Consider the following 19,113-nt stretch of genomic DNA (forward strand, 5'->3'; position numbering starts at 1 on the left):
TCTGTTTTTGTTACATAGGCTATATCACTGCCTTTCCATATAATATTGCTGATAACGCTATATTTCTCCAATGTTTTCTTAGTCAGCAGTTTATGGTAGCTCTTGGCTATCACTAAGTATATCAATTCAGCTAGCTTCTCTGCATTCTTTATCATTCTTTTGCTTTGTTTTGAAGCATCTTTATTTTTCCTTCTGTTTCCTTTCGTCCAGTCTTTATGCTCTGTGCTACTTTATTTTTCCTTCTGTTTCCATTCTTCCAGTCTTTATGCTCTGTGCTACTTTCATTCCATCTACGTGTTCTGGCTTAGATTATTGACAGGGTGACCAGATTTTGAAAATTGAAATAAGGGTCACCTAAATTGGAGAGGTAGTTGAACAATATAGACACACAACTTACGTGAAGTTAAGCACGCAGTAACGCAGCGCAAAGTCTTTCTCAGCTGGGTCCAATTGTCCAGGACCTACTTCACTGACTTTTCTTTTGTTTTAAAGTGCGTTCATTACACGTGTCAAAGCATTACGATATTGCAACCAAGCAGGTTTTGCAACTTTAAAGGATATTATAACTAAAGTGACTTGCCATAATATATTGAATAAATTGCAGACAATAAAATACATATGATGAAAGCCTTTCCATAATCCTTTTAAAGCTATTTTCCTCGTTGTTGTTAGTGTGTTATTTTTCATTTGTCATATTTTGCACCGGATCCAACTGCTCTCAAGAGATGGTGTTTGGTTTGAGCATATGTGACGAACTCAGAACAGGACAGTGTGAAATTGCACTTTATCTGTAGATCTGACTTGATCAGTTCTACACTGCACCACTTGCCAATTTTGGGCGGCCGCCTTTGCCCCGTATTTTGCAAAATTTCACAAGTATATTGTATTTTTTTTTCAAATATTGAAAATACGGGACAAAAGGCGTCCAGAGGAGGGTCGATACGGGACAAATGCCATAAATATGGAAAAATCCCGTCAAATACAGGACGTCTGGTCACTCTGATTATTGAGCTATTTTTGGCTTTATCTACCCCTATCACTGTTAATACATCTACAGTACATTGCTTTTGGTGTCCTGGATGTCTGTACTATTTATAAGCCAATTGTCTATGAATAATTGCGCATTTGTCACTCTTTAACTGCCAAAATCATTTTCCGTGGTTTTCTGGTCCTTTCATCATCATATATGTGATCAATTTAGATATAGTTGTTGAACATCTGCATCCTTATCTTTATGCCATTCATTATGCCAAAATTTTGTTGCTCCCTCTCGCAAATCTCTGCCATGGCATCAGTTGTATTTAGGTATAAATCATATTCGTTTAGGACTTCTACTCTCTTTACGGAAGCGTACGCATTCTTAAAGTTTATTTATGGCACTACTTAACTTTCATTCTTTTTTAATGTCTCTCTTATACAGCATTGCAAAATAATTATCTTGCTGCCTGCTGTAAATCCTGCCTGCTTCTTTTAGTTCCATGTTCCTTTACGACATTTTCCATTTTCATGTATGAAAGCGCTATTAAGCGAAGTTTCGGTTTCGCTTGTCAAATTGGTTTCCACAAAATCATTTTGTAGAATATGTCACTCATGATAGAACTATGAAACCTGTGATGATTTTTATGAAGACTGAACTTGGTCGCAAATGGAATAAGAAAATGGCTGAATTAGTTTAAACTAAATTTATGGCATATGTTGACTCGCAAGGTATCGTACATCTGGCAGGTAGCTCGATGTAAACAAACAGACGAATTTTCGTTGCTTTGCGCAGCGAAAATTTCTCCTGTCAAATTTAGTTCGTTTGACAGTAACGTGAAGCCCTGAGAAATGCAGAAATATGAGAAGCTTGAGAAAATCGGCGAAGGTAAAACTATAAACGTTCTTTAAGTTGTGTCATGTATACGCTTTGGTTAACTTTTCATTGTCAAGTGAACTTGATACAATTTGCTCTTGTGTCATGTAGCCTATTAAAGGCTAAGCCCCGGCCCTGGACTACGCTAATCATAGGCCATAGGCTAATCAATTTAGAATTACTTATATGGGTCTCTTATATTTACTTATATAATACAGAGCAGCGACCGATCATTTAGTTTTAAAACGATTGTTTTCGTTGTGAGGTAGGTTAGCCAAAAGGTTAGGCTAGTCCAGGCCACAGTGTGAAGCTGCTATTGACATAGGCTAGCCTCCTTGCCAGTTTTTATAGCCAAGAAGGCTTCATGGTAAAACTAAAGACGACGGTGATTCTAAGCCGGCTGTCCGCGGTGAGCTAGGCTATGGCAGTTGACGTTCTCCTATGTTATTTTACTTGCTTTACAAGAATTTAAAGTAATATTTTGTCGGCCGGCTGTAACTAAACTTTAATTGACCTTTGAAGGCTACATGACGGTACCAACGGGTCCCCTGCACCAACCTATACAGTACAGAGGTAAATTACTGTTTAGCTACAGCCGACTGGCAAAATATTACCATAAACTCTTGTAAAGGAAGTAAAATAAAATCGAAAAACATCAACTGCCATATTCTAGCTCAACTGAACACTATTCGAAGCTTTCGGTCGGGGCAAAGAAACGTAAATGATAAACAAAGTTTACAGTTTAGCTACAGCCAACCTGCAAAATATTAGCATTTCTACTTTCAGTTTGGGGGTGGTGGAACGGCGCTTTGTGCCTTATCCGCATTTTGAAATATTCTTGGCAAGCTCATATGTTCTGGCAGGTAATATTGCACTGTGCGCGCTAGCCACAGGGGTTACAGAAAATGTAAAAAGTATAGTACAGTACTTTAAATTCTTGTAAAGCAAGTAAAATAACATAGGAAAATGTCAATTGCCACAGTCTAGCTCACCGCAGAACACTGGCTTAGAATACTACTCTGTCAGTTGAAGAACTTGGAGGCATCGAGCTCCCCTGTAAGACCGCGCATGTGTGATAGGGCCTGGAATCAGCAGTAGTAGTAATACATGAAAAGTGCCTTTGGAACAGCTACCACTGTCCATATATTCCCCCTTTTTTTTACGCTTGTTTTTCGTATTCCAAATGACATATATAACAGGAAATACAACAATAAGGTGCCCAAACCTTTTCCCAAGTTATTTACCCCACCCAAAACCCTGAATTCCCAATGGGTCCCCCTTACTGTTAGCTACTCTTGAAAGTGTTTTACCACACCCAAAACACTGATTCCCAGTGGGTCCCCTTTACCGTTGGCTACAGTTTTAAGATAATTTACAGCTTGATTACAGCCAAGTGACAGCTTAATTACAGCCGAGTGACAAAATATTACTTTAAATTCTTGTTCAGCAGGTAAAGTTCAATAGAAAAACGTCAGCTGCCATAGTCTAGCTCACCGAGGACAGCCAGCTTAGATCTACCAAGACGACTACTGTGCCCCTCTGATTTATGAGCAGAATGAGCACCATGTTTAATACCAGCACCTTTGGGATGAACACAAAAAAATAAAACAGTAAATACCATAAACATAAACATAAGACATAAACACAAATGAAAGGATTAAATATTCCAGTCAGGGACTGACAGGAACCAAGCTGTAGTAGCAGTCTTCAGTTTTACCAGCTTCATTACTTAGTTGTCTACTAGTTTCTGATTTACAAAATGAATGGAAGAGCCCATGTTGGCATAAGACTAGCATAGGCTTGAACTTCCCCATGAACCATCTCTCATTACCTCATAGGCTAGCTGAGTATAAAGGTGGGTTAAATTACTGTAAGCCTATGACAACACTTTTACTCTGCAGAGTGAACACAAATAATCTCTTCTTTTTAGGTTGCACTATTTGCATAGATGTATAGAATGAATTTCCCTGTTTTTTATGGAAATATTATGGGAATGATTAGTCATTAGGATATGTGTAGTTATCTTCTTGCCAAGAACATTAGACTAGGCAAAGTTCCGGTTTTTCAAACTACCTGTCTTGTCAGTTGTATTCAAGCCATTGCTAAGGCAAACCACACATTTGTATTTTAACTTAAACATACTCATCTTACAGTTGAAAGGGAACCATAGTAGTGTTTGTATAGTATTGTCAATGCATATATATATAGTTAATCTTATGTGTTTAAATATTGGTGGTTTTCATAAATTTATGACACTTGTTTTGGTTATACTGCACATAGTGCAATAAATGGTAGTCTGTAGTTTGAGCAACTTATACTTGCCTTCTAAAATTGGCCTATATACCTTGTTATCAGGCTTTAATGACAGACCAGCTTTTTCCAAAGGTATCCATGTAAAAGACTTCAAGTGTGTATATCTAGGAAAAAGTTATGTTTTCTTGAAAATTTTCAAGTTTTTCATGATTTCATAATTGCCTTTGTACCTTTGTACTGGATGATAACACTCGACATGCAGGATGTGTATTTCCACATTCCAATGCATCCGGAGTCCAAGAAATACCTGAGATTTGTCTTAGGGGGCAAAGTCTTCCAGTTTTGGGCCTTTTGTTTCGGTCTCTCCACTGCCCTGCAAGTATTTACAAGAGTCCTGTCACCCCTTGCAAGATGGCTTCACCTCCTAGGTATCAACATAAGTCTATACCTAGATGACTGGTGCCTCTGCTCCCAGTCTCAGGAACAGTGCACGAAGGATCTGCAGACTACCCTTCTTCTTACACAAGAACTCGGACTTTTAATAAATCAGGAGAGGTCCCAACTAGCCCCAACTCAGGAGAGTCTCTATTTGGGGATGAGGATCAACTCCCTGAGTTTTTGGGTTTTTCCCTCCCAAAGAGGATAGTCCTGCCTTCAGTCATGGAACCTGGATGTTGTACTTAATTGGTTAACTGGTCCTGCTTTCGAACCTCTCTGTACCATTTCATTCAAGAATTTAATTGTTGCCTTGGCAACCGCCAAAAGAGTAAGCGAGTTGCAGGCTATAGACAAACGCATTGGTTTCTTGAAGGGAGATGCTGTATGCACCTTTCTACTTGGCTTCCTTGCTAAGAACAAGTCCCCGTCTAATCCCTGGCCATGCTCGTTCTCTATTAAAAACCCTATGGACATTCTAGGACCAGAGGAGGAGGAAAGGGTCCTTTGCCCAGTGAGGGTGCTGAGGTACTATTTAGAGAGGACAAAGAGAATCAGAGGTCCTGCCAGTAACCTCTGATGTTCCGTCAAGAACCCTTCAAAACTGTTGTCTAAGAATGCTCTGTCATTTTTTCTTGGAAGTCTGATCATCAAGGCACACTCTCAAATGGAAGATGATGTCCTACCTTCCTTTAAGGTGAAAGTACATGATATTAGAGCTGTTGCCACTTCGTATACCTTTAGGTGTAGTATGTCGCTCTCAACTATCTGCTAGTCAACATACTGGAAATGCAATTCCAATTTTGCCCCACACTATCGTAAAGAAAGTGAAATGACGTATGAAAATTGCAGTTCCTTAGGTCCGTTATCAGTGGCTGGCCCGGTTGGGGGAGGAAGCATAGGAAGCAACCCTTTCTATCTGTAACTCCTTCACTTTGAAATTTTGGATGTCGAGTTATTTTGGGGAACCTGGGGGTACTTATACCAGGAGTGCCCACCAGTCTGTGATAGTGGTGTGATGGTTTTAATCTTTATTGTTGTTGGTGTTGGTAACTATTTTTTATTGGTTTATTATATTTTGGTAATGCGCCCAGGGCATGGGCAGTTTTCCTGTGTTGCTTCATGGGTGTTTGGAAGTCTCCTTCACTCTCAGAAGTAGGGACTTATCACTGCCATTCCGCTAAGTCACTGCAGGTCAAGATGAGCACAGACCAAGGCAGTAATCATCTACTGCAGCTCTCTTACCAGGTAAGGTTACAACAAGCATTTTATCAATGCTCACAGATTTTTATGTTGCAAATTCATCCTCTTATATAATTATTTTTGGAACAGAATATGCCCATTTATCCCACCTCCTATCAATGTGGGATGTATTTTCATAATAGAATTAAGTTTCATATATACTTACCAAGTAATTACAAGATCAGAGCCCTTCCTCCTCCCCTCTGATGGACATTAAGCACAAAAGTAGTGGCAATCCCTGTTAACGTTGTGCCTATTGTTTCCCAATAGAGGGTGGATTAGTTACCTAAACTATAAATAAATGAATCGCTACTGCAAACTTCAGATTTTTAACTGCCACGCAAGTGGAAAGTATAGATGTAATCACTTGGTAAGTATACATGAAACTTAATTTTATTATGAGAATACCATTTTTATTATATTTTAGTGTTTAGGATCGGTTGTTGCTCTCTGTTTCAAATAGGCAGACATTTAATGTCTCTTAAACAGCTTTATTTCTGTTTTTGTCAAAGTTTGTTAGGATCATAGAGGCAATATTTGCTGTGTTGTCTGCAAATGTAGAAGTTACATTTTATGACAGTTTTTTAGGGCTAGCACCTCCTTGCCACTAAATTGAGGCCTTGTTATGTTGACATGCTTATCATAGGTAATTTTAATTTTTATTCTGTGTTTTCCCCTTTTTTTACTTATGAATATTTTATATACCTTTCAGGCACAGGTTTTAGATACATGAGTAATTATAAATTTTCACAAGTTAATCAACCTTACAAATAATTCTAAATAGATTCATTTGTAATTATCAGAGGTCAAAATCTGTCACTTTTTCTAGGTACCTATGGCACTGTATTCAAGGCAAAAAACAGAGAGGCGCAAGAAATTGTTGCTTTGAAAAGAGTTCGACTAGATGATGACGATGAGGTAAGTTATATACAGTACAGCATATTTTTGTCACAATGTCTCTGAACCACTTCTGGATAAGTATTTGAATCCAGAATTGCCTTTTGAAGTGGAAAGCATCCCACAGAAACATACAGTAGACCTAAAAGGGCTTTAGTGCATTAACGAGGAGGTCCTGTGAATGGCAATTCTCACTGTAATTTGAGTCTCTTGACCAGCAGTTTATCCCATCAAAACAGTCCAGCGTTAAGTATCTTGATTGACTCTAGTCATTCTTTGTTGAGAGCTGCATTCTTGTTGACATTTTTGTTGATCCCAATGTTTTGTCTTGATTTCCTTTTTTTTTTTCCTCATCCTTTATTGTACAGTATTCCATTAGATTGTCTGCACAAGTAAGATAAGCACTTTGACATTATGAGGTTTAGATAGTAAAGTGAGTACTGTATTATTTGAAATGGACTAATTGAAGAGAAAACTGCCTGGTTTGTAGAAAATTTAGATTTACAGGGAAGTGGTTTATGAGTAACTTGACGCTTAAGTAAATTAATCAGCCTTCCACTGGTTTGAAGTGGACAACCAAATAACCATGTAATAAAAAGAGGATTGCCATTATTGGAGTAGAGATCCTGTCAAGTTGAATAAATTCCACATCATTTTACAATCCCATTTATTCCAGTATTTGTTAGCACATGCCTCCAGTTCTAATTGGCTTGGCTGCCAGTGTTTGAATATAACATCCATTTTTTTAGTGCCATTCCTTTGAGAACAGTATACTTTCTAGACTCAGAGGTGTTACAGTATTAAAATTGCCCATTTTTATGTTCAAGTATAAGACTTATCTTGAGTTCTCACCAACTTAATTCCAACAATATACTTGTTCAGATTTAAAGGCTTCCACAAATATTCTTGCATTTTTTCTGTTGGCACTGCAGTGGCCTCTGAGTACAATATGGTAACCTATTTTCTATTTCATACCTCTACATCTTCCTTCTTCTTTCTTCTCATTATTTCATTCAGTATGCATTGCTGCCTTTCTGTATAAGTATACCATATTAGTATCTGGAAATTGGCTTCTTTCATGGTGTATATACTACTAATAATTAAATGGCTAATTTTTTTTTACCAGTCTGCCAACTTGTGGATTAAAAGTACATGTAATGAGCTAGCATGGCTTATCACATGACCCAAACTTTTAGTGTACCTTAATATCCCAATGGATTGGCAACATAGCGGTTTGATCATATTTTATTGTTAATAATGTCATCCCATCTGGAAATCATCTTGCTTTGGTTATTTGGTATTTAACTCATTAAATTGAATGTCGTTTTTCCATGATTTGTAAGTCAGTAAAGAAAATATCTAGTAATGATTAGGAGAGTATGTAACATTTTTCAATTTCTTCTTGAGTTTGGGTTCTCACATAGACATTTCCTGATTTTTATTACTTACTCAGCCCCTAATGCTGTATACTGTATGATTATTAATTAAAGGTAAAATTGTGCTGTGAAAATTAAATTTTTTCAAGACAAGTTCCTTTTTTTAGTAGAATCTCAGTTTTTTACTTACTGTTTTGAGTATTTATAATGTTTCTCACATCATTTTATAGGGTGTTCCATCATCTGCACTTCGAGAGATATGTCTTCTGAAGGAGCTGAAACACAAGAATATTGTACGACTTCATGATGTTTTACATTCAGACAGAAAGTTGACACTGGTTTTTGAACATTGTGACCAAGATTTGAAAAAATATTTTGATAGTCTCAATGGTGAAATAGATCCTGATATAGTGAAATCTTTTATGTAAGTAATATATTGTTATTTGCAGTAACAGTTTTCTCACCATTAACTTACCAAGAAGGTAAAGTTTTCAAGGTGTTCATACAGAGGACAAGATACTTATTTTACTTATTTTATACTGTCCGTTACATTGTCTTGTTAGCTGGGAGTTGAGTCACGTGTAGGTATTCAGTTTTTATTGTAGGAAAGTCAATCTCATTTCGTAGAAGAGTTTTTACACATTTCATAATTTTTTCTTCCATCCAGTTATTCAGTTCTGTTTTGAAGCATAGTATAATCCAATGACTAGTTTATACAAACAATTTGGGTGTTTAGGTTAACTTCAACTTTGTCTCGTCTTGGAGAGGTCACAGGCCTCATAGTTAAGTGTATTGTTTAGATATTTTGCCTTTTATTTATTGTCAGGTGCATGGGTGGAAGGTCAGTATTCTTAAGATATGAGCAAAAATTGTTTAATTTTTTCACCAGCATGATTTTTTTGTTACATTTACAATTGACAAGTGTGATATTAATTATTACTTCAGTATTGAGTTTTGTCCCCAGCATTTTAAAGCCTTTCAGTCCTTTGAGAGTGTTCTTTGAACTTTACAATAATTCCAGTCATATACTGTAGTGTCCCAAAATAGAAATTTTGTTCTACTCATACATGTTACCCAAAGAAATTAAACAATTTCAGGTTCCAACTTTTGAGAGGGCTAGAATTCTGTCACAGTCGAAATGTTCTTCATCGAGATCTGAAGCCTCAGAACCTCCTTATTAACAAGGTATTGTATTATGAATTTTATTTTATTTTGCTGATTTGTGAAAGTTCCTTTGATTTTTTGGTAAGGATGAAATCAGTAAAATACATTACAGCTTAATACAGCACTTACTTTATGTATAACAATGGAATGAGAATTCATGAATGTTAAGGAATGTTTTAAACTTGGAAGAAGCCTGTGATCTGTGTTTTCATGGTGAAAGCATAGGTTCTTATTCCAACAGTCATACAAAATAAGGTGTCAATGAGTTATGTATATCTTTACTTACTGAAATCTCTAGTTACAATGATTACCCTCTGGTTAAAACCATCTCTCAAAGCTCAAGCTGATGAAGATATTTTATATATCAAATTCTACCTTTTTATATTGAGATTATATATCTTTAAGTTAAAACTGTATGCTTCAGGTGGTTCACAGTCCACAATTTTCTCCAGTTTTATAATCGATTTGTATTGCCTTTAATACTACATTCTTCATTTACTAACATTTATTCCATTTAGTTTTTCTTTCATTGCATCAGTTACTAGAAAAAAAGAAAATTTTTTTTAAACTTCGACTTGTAACTCATATTAGCAGAGGGTTTTCTGTTGGTTTGGGGGTAATTGTGTTTAATTATTATTATTTTCTCTCAGCAGTAAAAGCATTCTTACTCATATTACATTCTTTTATGTTTGTACAGTATGTACTGTATAGGTATTTTGTGATTTTTTCTTCCACTTTTGTAGTATTGTTGTGAATTTATTTATACTGTGCTTGCACTCTGAAGTGTTCTGTGTATTTGCTGTTTGTAAATATGGCTCAGTGAACATTCTAAGACCTGCTGGGGAGGGTGTGACATGTCTTTGTGTCTTTGCTGGAGACAGGCCTGTACCTGCTTAGTAGCGCCTGTCAAGGCCTGCACTGCTTGCTTGCACTTGGCTATAAGACTCCAAGGTGTGGTCACTTGGACAATGGTTGCGTTATGAGAGGGGATGGACTCATAAGGCATCTAAGTAGTCCGTACTGTTGTTGACCTCTGGATCCTACTGTTAGTCATCTATATTGTGGTTGGCTTCTTGACTCTTCTCATCTTCTGTCAGGAAGGTGAAGGAGTTACAGTCTACTAATAATATGTCTTTACCTACAACCCAATCTTCCCATTTACCATCACCATTTTTCTGCATGCTTTTTACTTGTGTTGGCAGCTGCACCTGCTTTGCCCAGTGACCACTCTTTCCACACGACTGTACTTTTTTCTGGGCAGAATTGAGCTTTTTTTTTTTTTGCTGCAGATGTCCAAACAGTGGACAACTTTGTTGCTCAGCTGCTGGAGAGGATCTTTTCTTCCATGACCAGGGTTGTCCAAGATCACCTGTGCTAGATAATTACCGTGACTGTCTACTCTACTACCCACTACATGGCCTACTGTTCCTGAAGAAACTGCAGTGTCTGGCGCTCCAGCTATGATGCCTGTTGCTCCTGCACAGTTGATTGCTACTACTGCTGATGCTGTGACTGCTGTCTTTGCTGTGCTTGCAGTAACAGCTGTTCTTATTATGTTGGGTGTGCATGCAGTGCTGATGATCGCCACTTCTTTGCCTGGTGTAACTACATTTGGTATCACTCCAGCTGCACCATCTAATTTGATTCCTGCTATGCCCTCCATACTTGCTGTTCTGGCACTTGCCTCTCCTGCTATGGCTGCTGTTACATCAACCCTGTGCTGTATCCATTTTGCTTGATTTCCTTGCTTTGCCAGCTGTTCCTGCTTCACCTCTTGCACCTACTGTACCAATGGTTGTGCCTGCGGCACTTCTTGTGTTGTCAGTTCCTTTTGCATCTTTGGTGTTAGCTGTTGCTAGTCAATCTGCATTCCCAGCTATGGCAGCAACTCCTACTTCTGTTGAATTTGCTAAGCTGATTGTGTCTGTCACACTGATGGTTACTAATGCCCTTGCTTTGAATGCTTATTCTTATGTGCCAGATACTCTTATGGTTCCAGCCTCACCTGTTTTTTGGTGTTTGTTGCTGCTTCATCTGGATCAGTTCCTGCTGCTTCTTATTCGCCTACTGCCTCCTGAGTAACTGCTGCTTCTGCTTTGCTTGCAACTGTACTCACCATTTCATTGTTTTAGGACTTGGAGCCATACCTACCTTCACCTACAATTGTACCTGCTCATGTAGTAGCTAATGTCAGTAGCTACTTTAGCAGTACCAGCAACCATTGTTTCTATTTTGCTCTGCACATGATGCCTGTGATGTTTAGTTTGGCTGCTGCTGCACCTTCAGTTGCTCTGCCTTTACTTCCTCCTCCAATGAAAGTTCCAAGGTGCCTCCCATTAGTGCCACTGAGACTGGAGGACACATTGCCTTGTTCCCAGCACCAAAGGTCACCCTCTCCTGTGAGCTTGACACTAGTGGTCATTCAAGCAGAAGTTCATGCGTTTCAGAAATGTGTTATCCTGAAGGAGCCATCATCTAGAATTTGTGATCACTGCAAATTAGGTCCTCTCACACCAGCTGCTCAAGACTATTTCATCCAGGGTTGAGGGTTGTTATATGCTTGGTTGTAGTAGGTCAGAAGATAATGTTTGACTCATCAATGAATGTCTCTCCCCTTCACCATCAGCATCATCTGGGACAAACTTCACTATCTGTTGCAGAACAAGGCCTTTGCTTTGGAGCAATATTCTTCTTCAGCACGATCAGCGTCTTCATCCAGCCTTTAGTATAGAAGGTGTTCTTCTTCATTTGCAACCTCTTCAGTCCCAGTGACCCTTGAAGCCTCTAGGTCATAGTCTGCTTCTGTGACTCCACCAGCCAGAAGACTTGTTTTAATCCATCCTCTGACATCATCAGTTTAGTTGAGTTTTCTGAGAATGACAGTGAGGAAGCAGCTTGGACTGTGCATCCATCATCCTTATCCTTATTTCATTTGTCCTTAATCTTAAGCAAATTTATGGCAATTCAGTCAGACCTGTTATATACAGTAGCTGTGGCTGAATAGGTGTGTTAGTGGCATTATGTTTGAGAAATCAAGAATGCCATAACTCTCTAAATTTCCGGTGGTTCAAGCCCATACAATAGTGAAAATTTTATGGAAAATATTTCTGAAAAGGACCATGGAGTTAATTTGAATTTCAGCTACCAAATTTCAGGTATCACTCTTTAGGTGATCTTGAATGAGCTGAAAATGCTATCTGAAGAGTTCAAGCGTCAGTTGCTTGCCAACTAAGTACAGTAGCTATTCAAGAGCAGTAAAAGCAGGGTTTTTAATATTGTGCAAGTACTGTAAAAAATTGTCCCTTTACAGTACTCTTATTTACCAAAGTTTCCTCCTCCCATCCCTCAAGCTGGTACATTTCTTTGATCCACAGAGTCGAGAAGTGAGAGCTTTCAGTAGATGAGGTAGGAAGCTATACTTGACAAGGAATGTTTTGCATACTGTCTATCACCCCTTTCATTTTTAAACAGTAATTCAGCACCATGTACATCATTTGTAACCTAGCATTAGTAAAAGCACTATGTTAATCTGTCTTAACTAGGCATCAGTGCATTAGTAAAAGTAAAAAAGATGTGTTTCATTGGAATATAAAATTTGTTTGAAACCTTGTATGTTTCATGATGTACAATCTTTTTACAATGGACTGCTGGGTAATGACCCTTAAGATTTGATATTACTTGATTGAATAATGAGTCGTTTAATAGACTTTTAAAACCCAAGCACTCCTTACAAGTAAGTAGCTCCCCCCCACCACACATACCTGTACTAGATACAGTATTACACTTTCACATGGTCTGTTTATTGCCTACCAATAGATTTAGGCACCATAAAAAGGTGCATAATTTAGGAAGCATTGAAACTTAATCTTTTCAAGACCTGTGGCTGCTGATATTGTATTCAGTCATGTTTAATTTTCTTTCTCTATTGTTCTCTTCCAGAATGGAGAATTGAAACTAGCAGATTTTGGCCTTGCTAGAGCTTTTGGTATTCCGGTAAGATGTTACTCAGCAGAGGTAGTCACATTATGGTATCGGCCACCAGATGTTCTCTTTGGAGCAAAATTATACAATACCTCTATTGATATGTGGTCAGCTGGTTGTATATTTGCTGGTAAGTAATGGCAAAAAAGGTACAGTTTATAGTAGTCCCCAGGACTGATTTTGAAAATTATGCCATACTGAATATATGAGAATTATGAGGTCTGTATCTGCTACATTGCATTATTTGGCAGACTCCAAACACCTTGTGATTACTGACACTGAGCAGTGACATGGTTTCTGTTTCATACTGTTACTTCAGTAAAATTGTTTCCTAAATCCTCTCATTTACAAGTTGGGACACTGTAAGATAGCTTGTCTTGAAATATCCTTTTGACTGGACTTGATGTTCAGCCTTTGAAACTGAAATGCAAAATTACTCACAGCTTGTCTTCAACATGGGTTGGCTAAACTTAAGTAGATCATTGTTTATAGTTCTTTGAATTTTAAAACCTTGTTCATGCTACTGTCAGTGTTTGAGGTAGAGAGAACTTATATTTGTGTGTTTTTAAAACGTATCAGTAAGTGTTTTTTACATGCTGTTTAATTCTAATGGGTTCAAGTCTTTTCTCCTGCTTTGAAATGTCTTTTAAGTCTTCTCTTCATGCTTATATTGCACAGACTTTGATGAACTTTTAATAGAATAAAACATTTTGAAGAGCTGCAGACCTTGGTTCTAAGGCATATGTTAACATTTCAACTGTCCAATAATCTTCAAGGGACAGCCAAAATTTGTCTGATTTTTGTAGTGATATGAAAACCATGAGGCCATGTATGATTTTCTAAAAATAATTGTTCCAGACTGTGCATTTATCCCCTTGGCAAGCTATATGAGAGTCTGGAAATGTGAATGAGTGATCTCATTTAACTATTTTTTTAGAAAAACGCCTTCGCGTTATTTTATCAACATTCTAGGTCACCCATCATTACAAAACTAAGAGTCATTTTGTTTTCTTTGTGAATCTTTGTGATGTGACTCCTTGCTTTCTCTATCATCAGAGTTGGCAAATGCTGGGAGACCACTGTTTCCAGGTAGTGATGTAGATGATCAGCTGAAGCGAATATTCAAACTTCTTGGCACGCCAACAGAAGACACATGGCCAGGGATGACTTCTCTTCCAGATTATAAAACTTTCCCCTTATATCAACCTACAATGTCATTAGCCCAAGTGTGCCCAAAACTTAGCAGTAAAGGTCGGGATTTGGCTCAGGTAAGAATTTTGTTGTGAAACTTATTATTTCAGATTTTAACCTGCACCATCTTCAAAACTGAATTCTGTTTTTTTTTTTGTCAAATACAGGTAAAAGAAGATTAGTACAGTACAGCATTTAAGATATGAATATTAGATGCTTTTTAGAACTGTTTTTGAGGGTTTGTTTCATCAAAACATAGGCTTACAGAATTAAGGAAATACCGATAAATTTAATAAAATGTTTAGGAAAGGATAAGAAACAACAGATATTGAAATGTTAAGAATGAATTTTGGCATTAGATGTCATCAGAGACTGTAAAAATATTCTAAATGGTAATGCTGCCTTAAATTCAGTGAGTTTCTAAAATATGTTTAACTGCAATGGAGTTCTCTGCGGACTTGAATGTTATTGAATTATCATATTGCAGTACTGTATACAGTATTTTTAGAAAAACAAAATCTTCAGAACTTTGAGGCTTTTGTCTTACTCTTTCATCTCGTTTTTCATGTACATTATCAGAACTTATAAGTTATAATTTGTAAGAATAAGTTAATGACATTTTCAAACCTGTTGTACATGGGGATGGTGAGTATACTGCAGTTTGGTATACCTTACTGTAGGTGTAAGACCCCACACCATTTTTTGTGGTTTCTGCTTGATCATGACCAGTTTTAGCAATGCCATCATCATTAATTCACCACAGACTCATTACTTGTAGCATAGCATATTTTGCATACCCACACAAATTCTAGACATCAAATTCTTACTGAAGAGGAAAAAGAAGTTCAACTGTTGTAGGTAAGTTAATACACATACATGCTTCCTCCAGGGTCCAGTGATTATGTTTCAACGTGTGTGTGTGTGGACAGATTAACAGATCCCAAAACTCCCTAGATATTGGGATTAAATCGTGAGAAACCCATCAGTCATAATTAGCCTTAATTCAGAGTGTCAAATTCTCCAGACGTGTAACTTTTAAAGTATTGCATACAGAAAGGAAATATCCAGAAAACCACATACTGTAGCAAATGCATCTTCTACATATGGGTAAGACAGAATTGCTTGCTTTATTCTTTTGCGTGCCTCTGTGGAGACGACATGTCCTTTTGGATTCTTTACCCTGTTTTTTGCTTTCTTTTGAAGAGAACTTGGTCATCATAAGTCGTTATATTAATTTTCTTCCTGTTTATTTATTTTCTTCCTCTTCCCTTTGGCCCATCATTGTTTTGGGGTTGGTTTTTAGATCCTACCTTATTATTACTGTACCTTATTGAAATTCCCTCCTTGTTCATAGACAGTTTGGTTAGATGTCTTTCACAACAGTATTACTTCTATTGTATTTAGCTTTGCTTGTGCTGTTATTACATGCGAGAACATTTTGTGTGGTATAAATTTGGCCAAGTTCATTTTGCTTGCCTTGGTTTTAGGTTTAAGTATTGTATACTAACTTTTGTTTCTTCTAGTCTGTTACCTTGTTAGTTTACAACTGTAAGTTATATATTTATTAATTACACCTTTCTCTCACTTTTCATTTAAAGTGATGTGTGTTGAATCTTGAATATAACCTCAACTGTTCTGTGTTTTGCAAGGTATTGCCCATGATTTAACAGTTAATGATGTTTAGGATTTTATTTTTTGCCATTAAAATTGTCCAGATGTCCAAGAGAATTTGCTCAGCCTTCCAGGTAAGGTTGTCTTCTGGGTATTCATGTCCCTTCTTGAAACAGAGCCTCACTTGTTTGTGAGTTTCTGCTGTAGTTCTGCCTCCAGGCTTTACTGTCAATGCCACTCCACAGTTGATGGGACATGGAGCTCATCCTTCCTTCCAGCCCTTTTCTTTTATGACTACTATTTCTGTTACAGCAGAATTTTTGTTTTTTGTTGTGTTGATTACAATATTGATTGGGTAATCAGTTTCAGTCCCCCATTACAAATAGCAGTCCCTTCAGACCATACAGCCATTCACAGTTCTATCTTGTGCAGTGTCAGCTTTGCCAGTTTCTTCTCAAATTGAAGTAATGTCTGTTCCTGCCACCATTTTTGCCACAAATACAACACTTGCAATTCTGTCACTCCATGTTAAAGTTCTGGTGAGGTTATTGTTGAGAATAATAACAATACTGACTTCTTCAAGTCCTAGATCATCTTTTTCAGTGACTTCAGCCATGATTGTAAAGACAGGTCATGTCTCTTCAGATCAGGGAATACATAGATCCTTCATTTTTGCTAAAAATCTCCACCTTTATATATATCACTTGGGGCAGTCATCTTTCTTGTTTTTGTTTTCTCAGCTTTCAATGTTTTTATTGCTCCCAAATAGTTTTGAGAGATTAGTTTTTTAACCAGAGGGACCAATTTTATGCAATAAAATCTCTGATTTTCTTGTAGGGCATTTCAGTGCAGCAGCTATGCATTTTCACATGTACTTTTAAATTCCTCTGCCATCAGTTAGGAGGATTGTATGGATAAATTAGCTTATGCTCATTTCTGCCCTCTTTTCAATATTTTGAAGTCTTCATATACATAGTTTTCAACTTTTCTTGCTCTTGTCAGTGCTGCTTGATGTCTCTTCAGACTCATTGATCATTTACTTTTGATCATGATTGTGTTAAAGTAAACAAGTCTCTATACATGAAAACATCTCTTCCAAACATCTAAGAAAATTGCACATGGTCATACTGTACCAAGACTTCCACTTGGGCTTTGTTGCCTTTTACATGAAGTTACTGTATTTGATTATAATATATAAGGCTTCTTATAAAAAAAAAAGCCTACTTCAATCCACCCTTCACACCTGAAGATACCAGAAGAGCATCATACGAGACTAGTTGTGTAGCAGGTTCCAAGGTTTTTGAAATTTTCAGTGTCATGGAAAAATTCCCTGAAAATTCATGTCATGTGCCTCTTTAAAAGTAGTAACATTTTATTCTACTTAGAGAAACTTCCTCTCAATCCTGTTGATTGGTACAGTTCTGCTGTCTCACTTTGTCAAGGCTTAGGAATGCCATTTGATGACAATAAGTAAAGGCCTACTCCCAAGTGGTGGGATCAAATAAGAGATGTAACTCTACTTCTTTCAAAAGTATCTCGTCCTTTGGCTAAGCTTTGCACGGTGTGTGATATGACGAGCAAAATTAGAGGTACATTGATACTGTATTATAACTCAAAAATGTTCAAAATTTTGCATAGTGTTGGTAGTTTATAATAAATTATACAGGAGGTATGACTGAATGTGTGTATCTTAGGAAAGAAATATTTTGATAAGGTTGTTCCCTATACAGTATTGTGATTACGAGTTATTTTCCCAGATAATTAAAATTTTGTAAACAAAGCCTCATTTTTAATATCAATGAGACATTGTGCATTATATTTTGTCCTTTTAGGAACCAGTTCATTCATTGTCACTGCCATTGAGTTTGTTTGCTTGCTCATACTTGATTATAATTCATGTGTATACTGTACTGTATATCATTGTGTTTAATATATCCAAGAGTTCTGTTGCATTGTCTCATTTTGAAAGCAGCTTACTGCTCAGTATTATGTTGGGTCATTTTTTTTGTTTTCAGCGACTCTTGATCTGCAACCCAGCAGTAAGAATGAGTGCAGAAGATGCTATGAATCATTCTTACTTCGCTGATCTTCCTCCTTCTATTCGTAATGGTTAAATAAAAATAAATTAGGATACTTTTTATGAGAACTGAATTCATAATTGCTAGGAATAAGGTATAAAATAATGAAATTTATTTTGAATTTGTATACCAAATATAGATTTCAGAACCTTTAGGAATCTTAGATTTCTCTACTTCTAAATGTAAATTTCAAATCCAATGAAGTAAAACCTTATGCGTAAGAATGAGTTAGAAAAGTGATACTACAATTCCTTTCTGTGTATTGTATCATGAATTGCTGTACTGTGCTGTACCTTAATGAAGTGCTGTCCTATATAACCCTCCAATGATTCTGCTGGAATGGTCTGGTTACTAAACTTACAGGAAAGGTAAGAAATTTGTATTGGTGATTGTGTATAACTTTTTTTTTTATATAAAATAGCCATAATACTTTATGTTCCAAAGATTAGGTTACATTCCATTTTATGTAATTGACTTTTTTCTTAATTTAAAAACACTTTTCCTCAGCTGTATATCTTATTTACATCAAGCATTATATCAGTATCTTAAGTTTTTTGTATACAGTATTTAAAAAGATCATTTATTTTATCTATGTAAGTAATCTCTTAAGAACAGTTTTTTTATTTTTGAATGTTTATATTATGAATATGTGTAAGTCTTTGTTCATTACTTAGCGTTAATTTTCGTAGAATTTTCGGTGTCACAATTATTACAAAAGTAAATTGATTTAGTAAACATAAAAAAGAGAAGACAGGGAGGATTGTTAGTGGATGCAGTACTTAAAATTTGTAATTGTTTAGTCTTGAACTGGTGCATGAGAATACTTGCCTTATACATCCAAAACTTGTCTCAATAGGACAATATAAAAAATCATGCAGATCAGAGCAGTCATTTTCAGCCAGAATTGTTTCATCTTTCAGTATCCAGCTTATTCCATTTCCTGTCTTTTTGTTGGATTTGTTATTTTCCCTAACATTTGATAATAATACAACTTTTCATCATCCATAGTGCTAAATATATTTTATTTGTCATC

General features: G+C 36.6%; 1 protein-coding gene across 1 annotated transcript; it reads left to right on the forward strand.

Moving 5' to 3' along the window:
• Window positions 1-1,700: 1,700 nt before the first annotated feature.
• Window positions 1,701-19,113, forward strand: Cdk5 (Cyclin-dependent kinase 5). The gene is made up of 7 exons (XM_067087046.1): window positions 1,701-1,864; window positions 6,612-6,700; window positions 8,286-8,479; window positions 9,153-9,240; window positions 13,159-13,330; window positions 14,257-14,468; window positions 18,018-19,113. Exons 1-7 carry the CDS (start codon window positions 1,828-1,830, stop codon window positions 18,114-18,116), a joined length of 891 nt encoding a protein of 296 aa, XP_066943147.1. The 5' UTR covers window positions 1,701-1,827; the 3' UTR covers window positions 18,117-19,113.

Source organism: Macrobrachium rosenbergii, chromosome 43 (genome assembly GCF_040412425.1).
Source record: "Macrobrachium rosenbergii isolate ZJJX-2024 chromosome 43, ASM4041242v1, whole genome shotgun sequence".
Lineage (NCBI taxonomy): Eukaryota > Metazoa > Arthropoda > Malacostraca > Decapoda > Palaemonidae > Macrobrachium > Macrobrachium rosenbergii.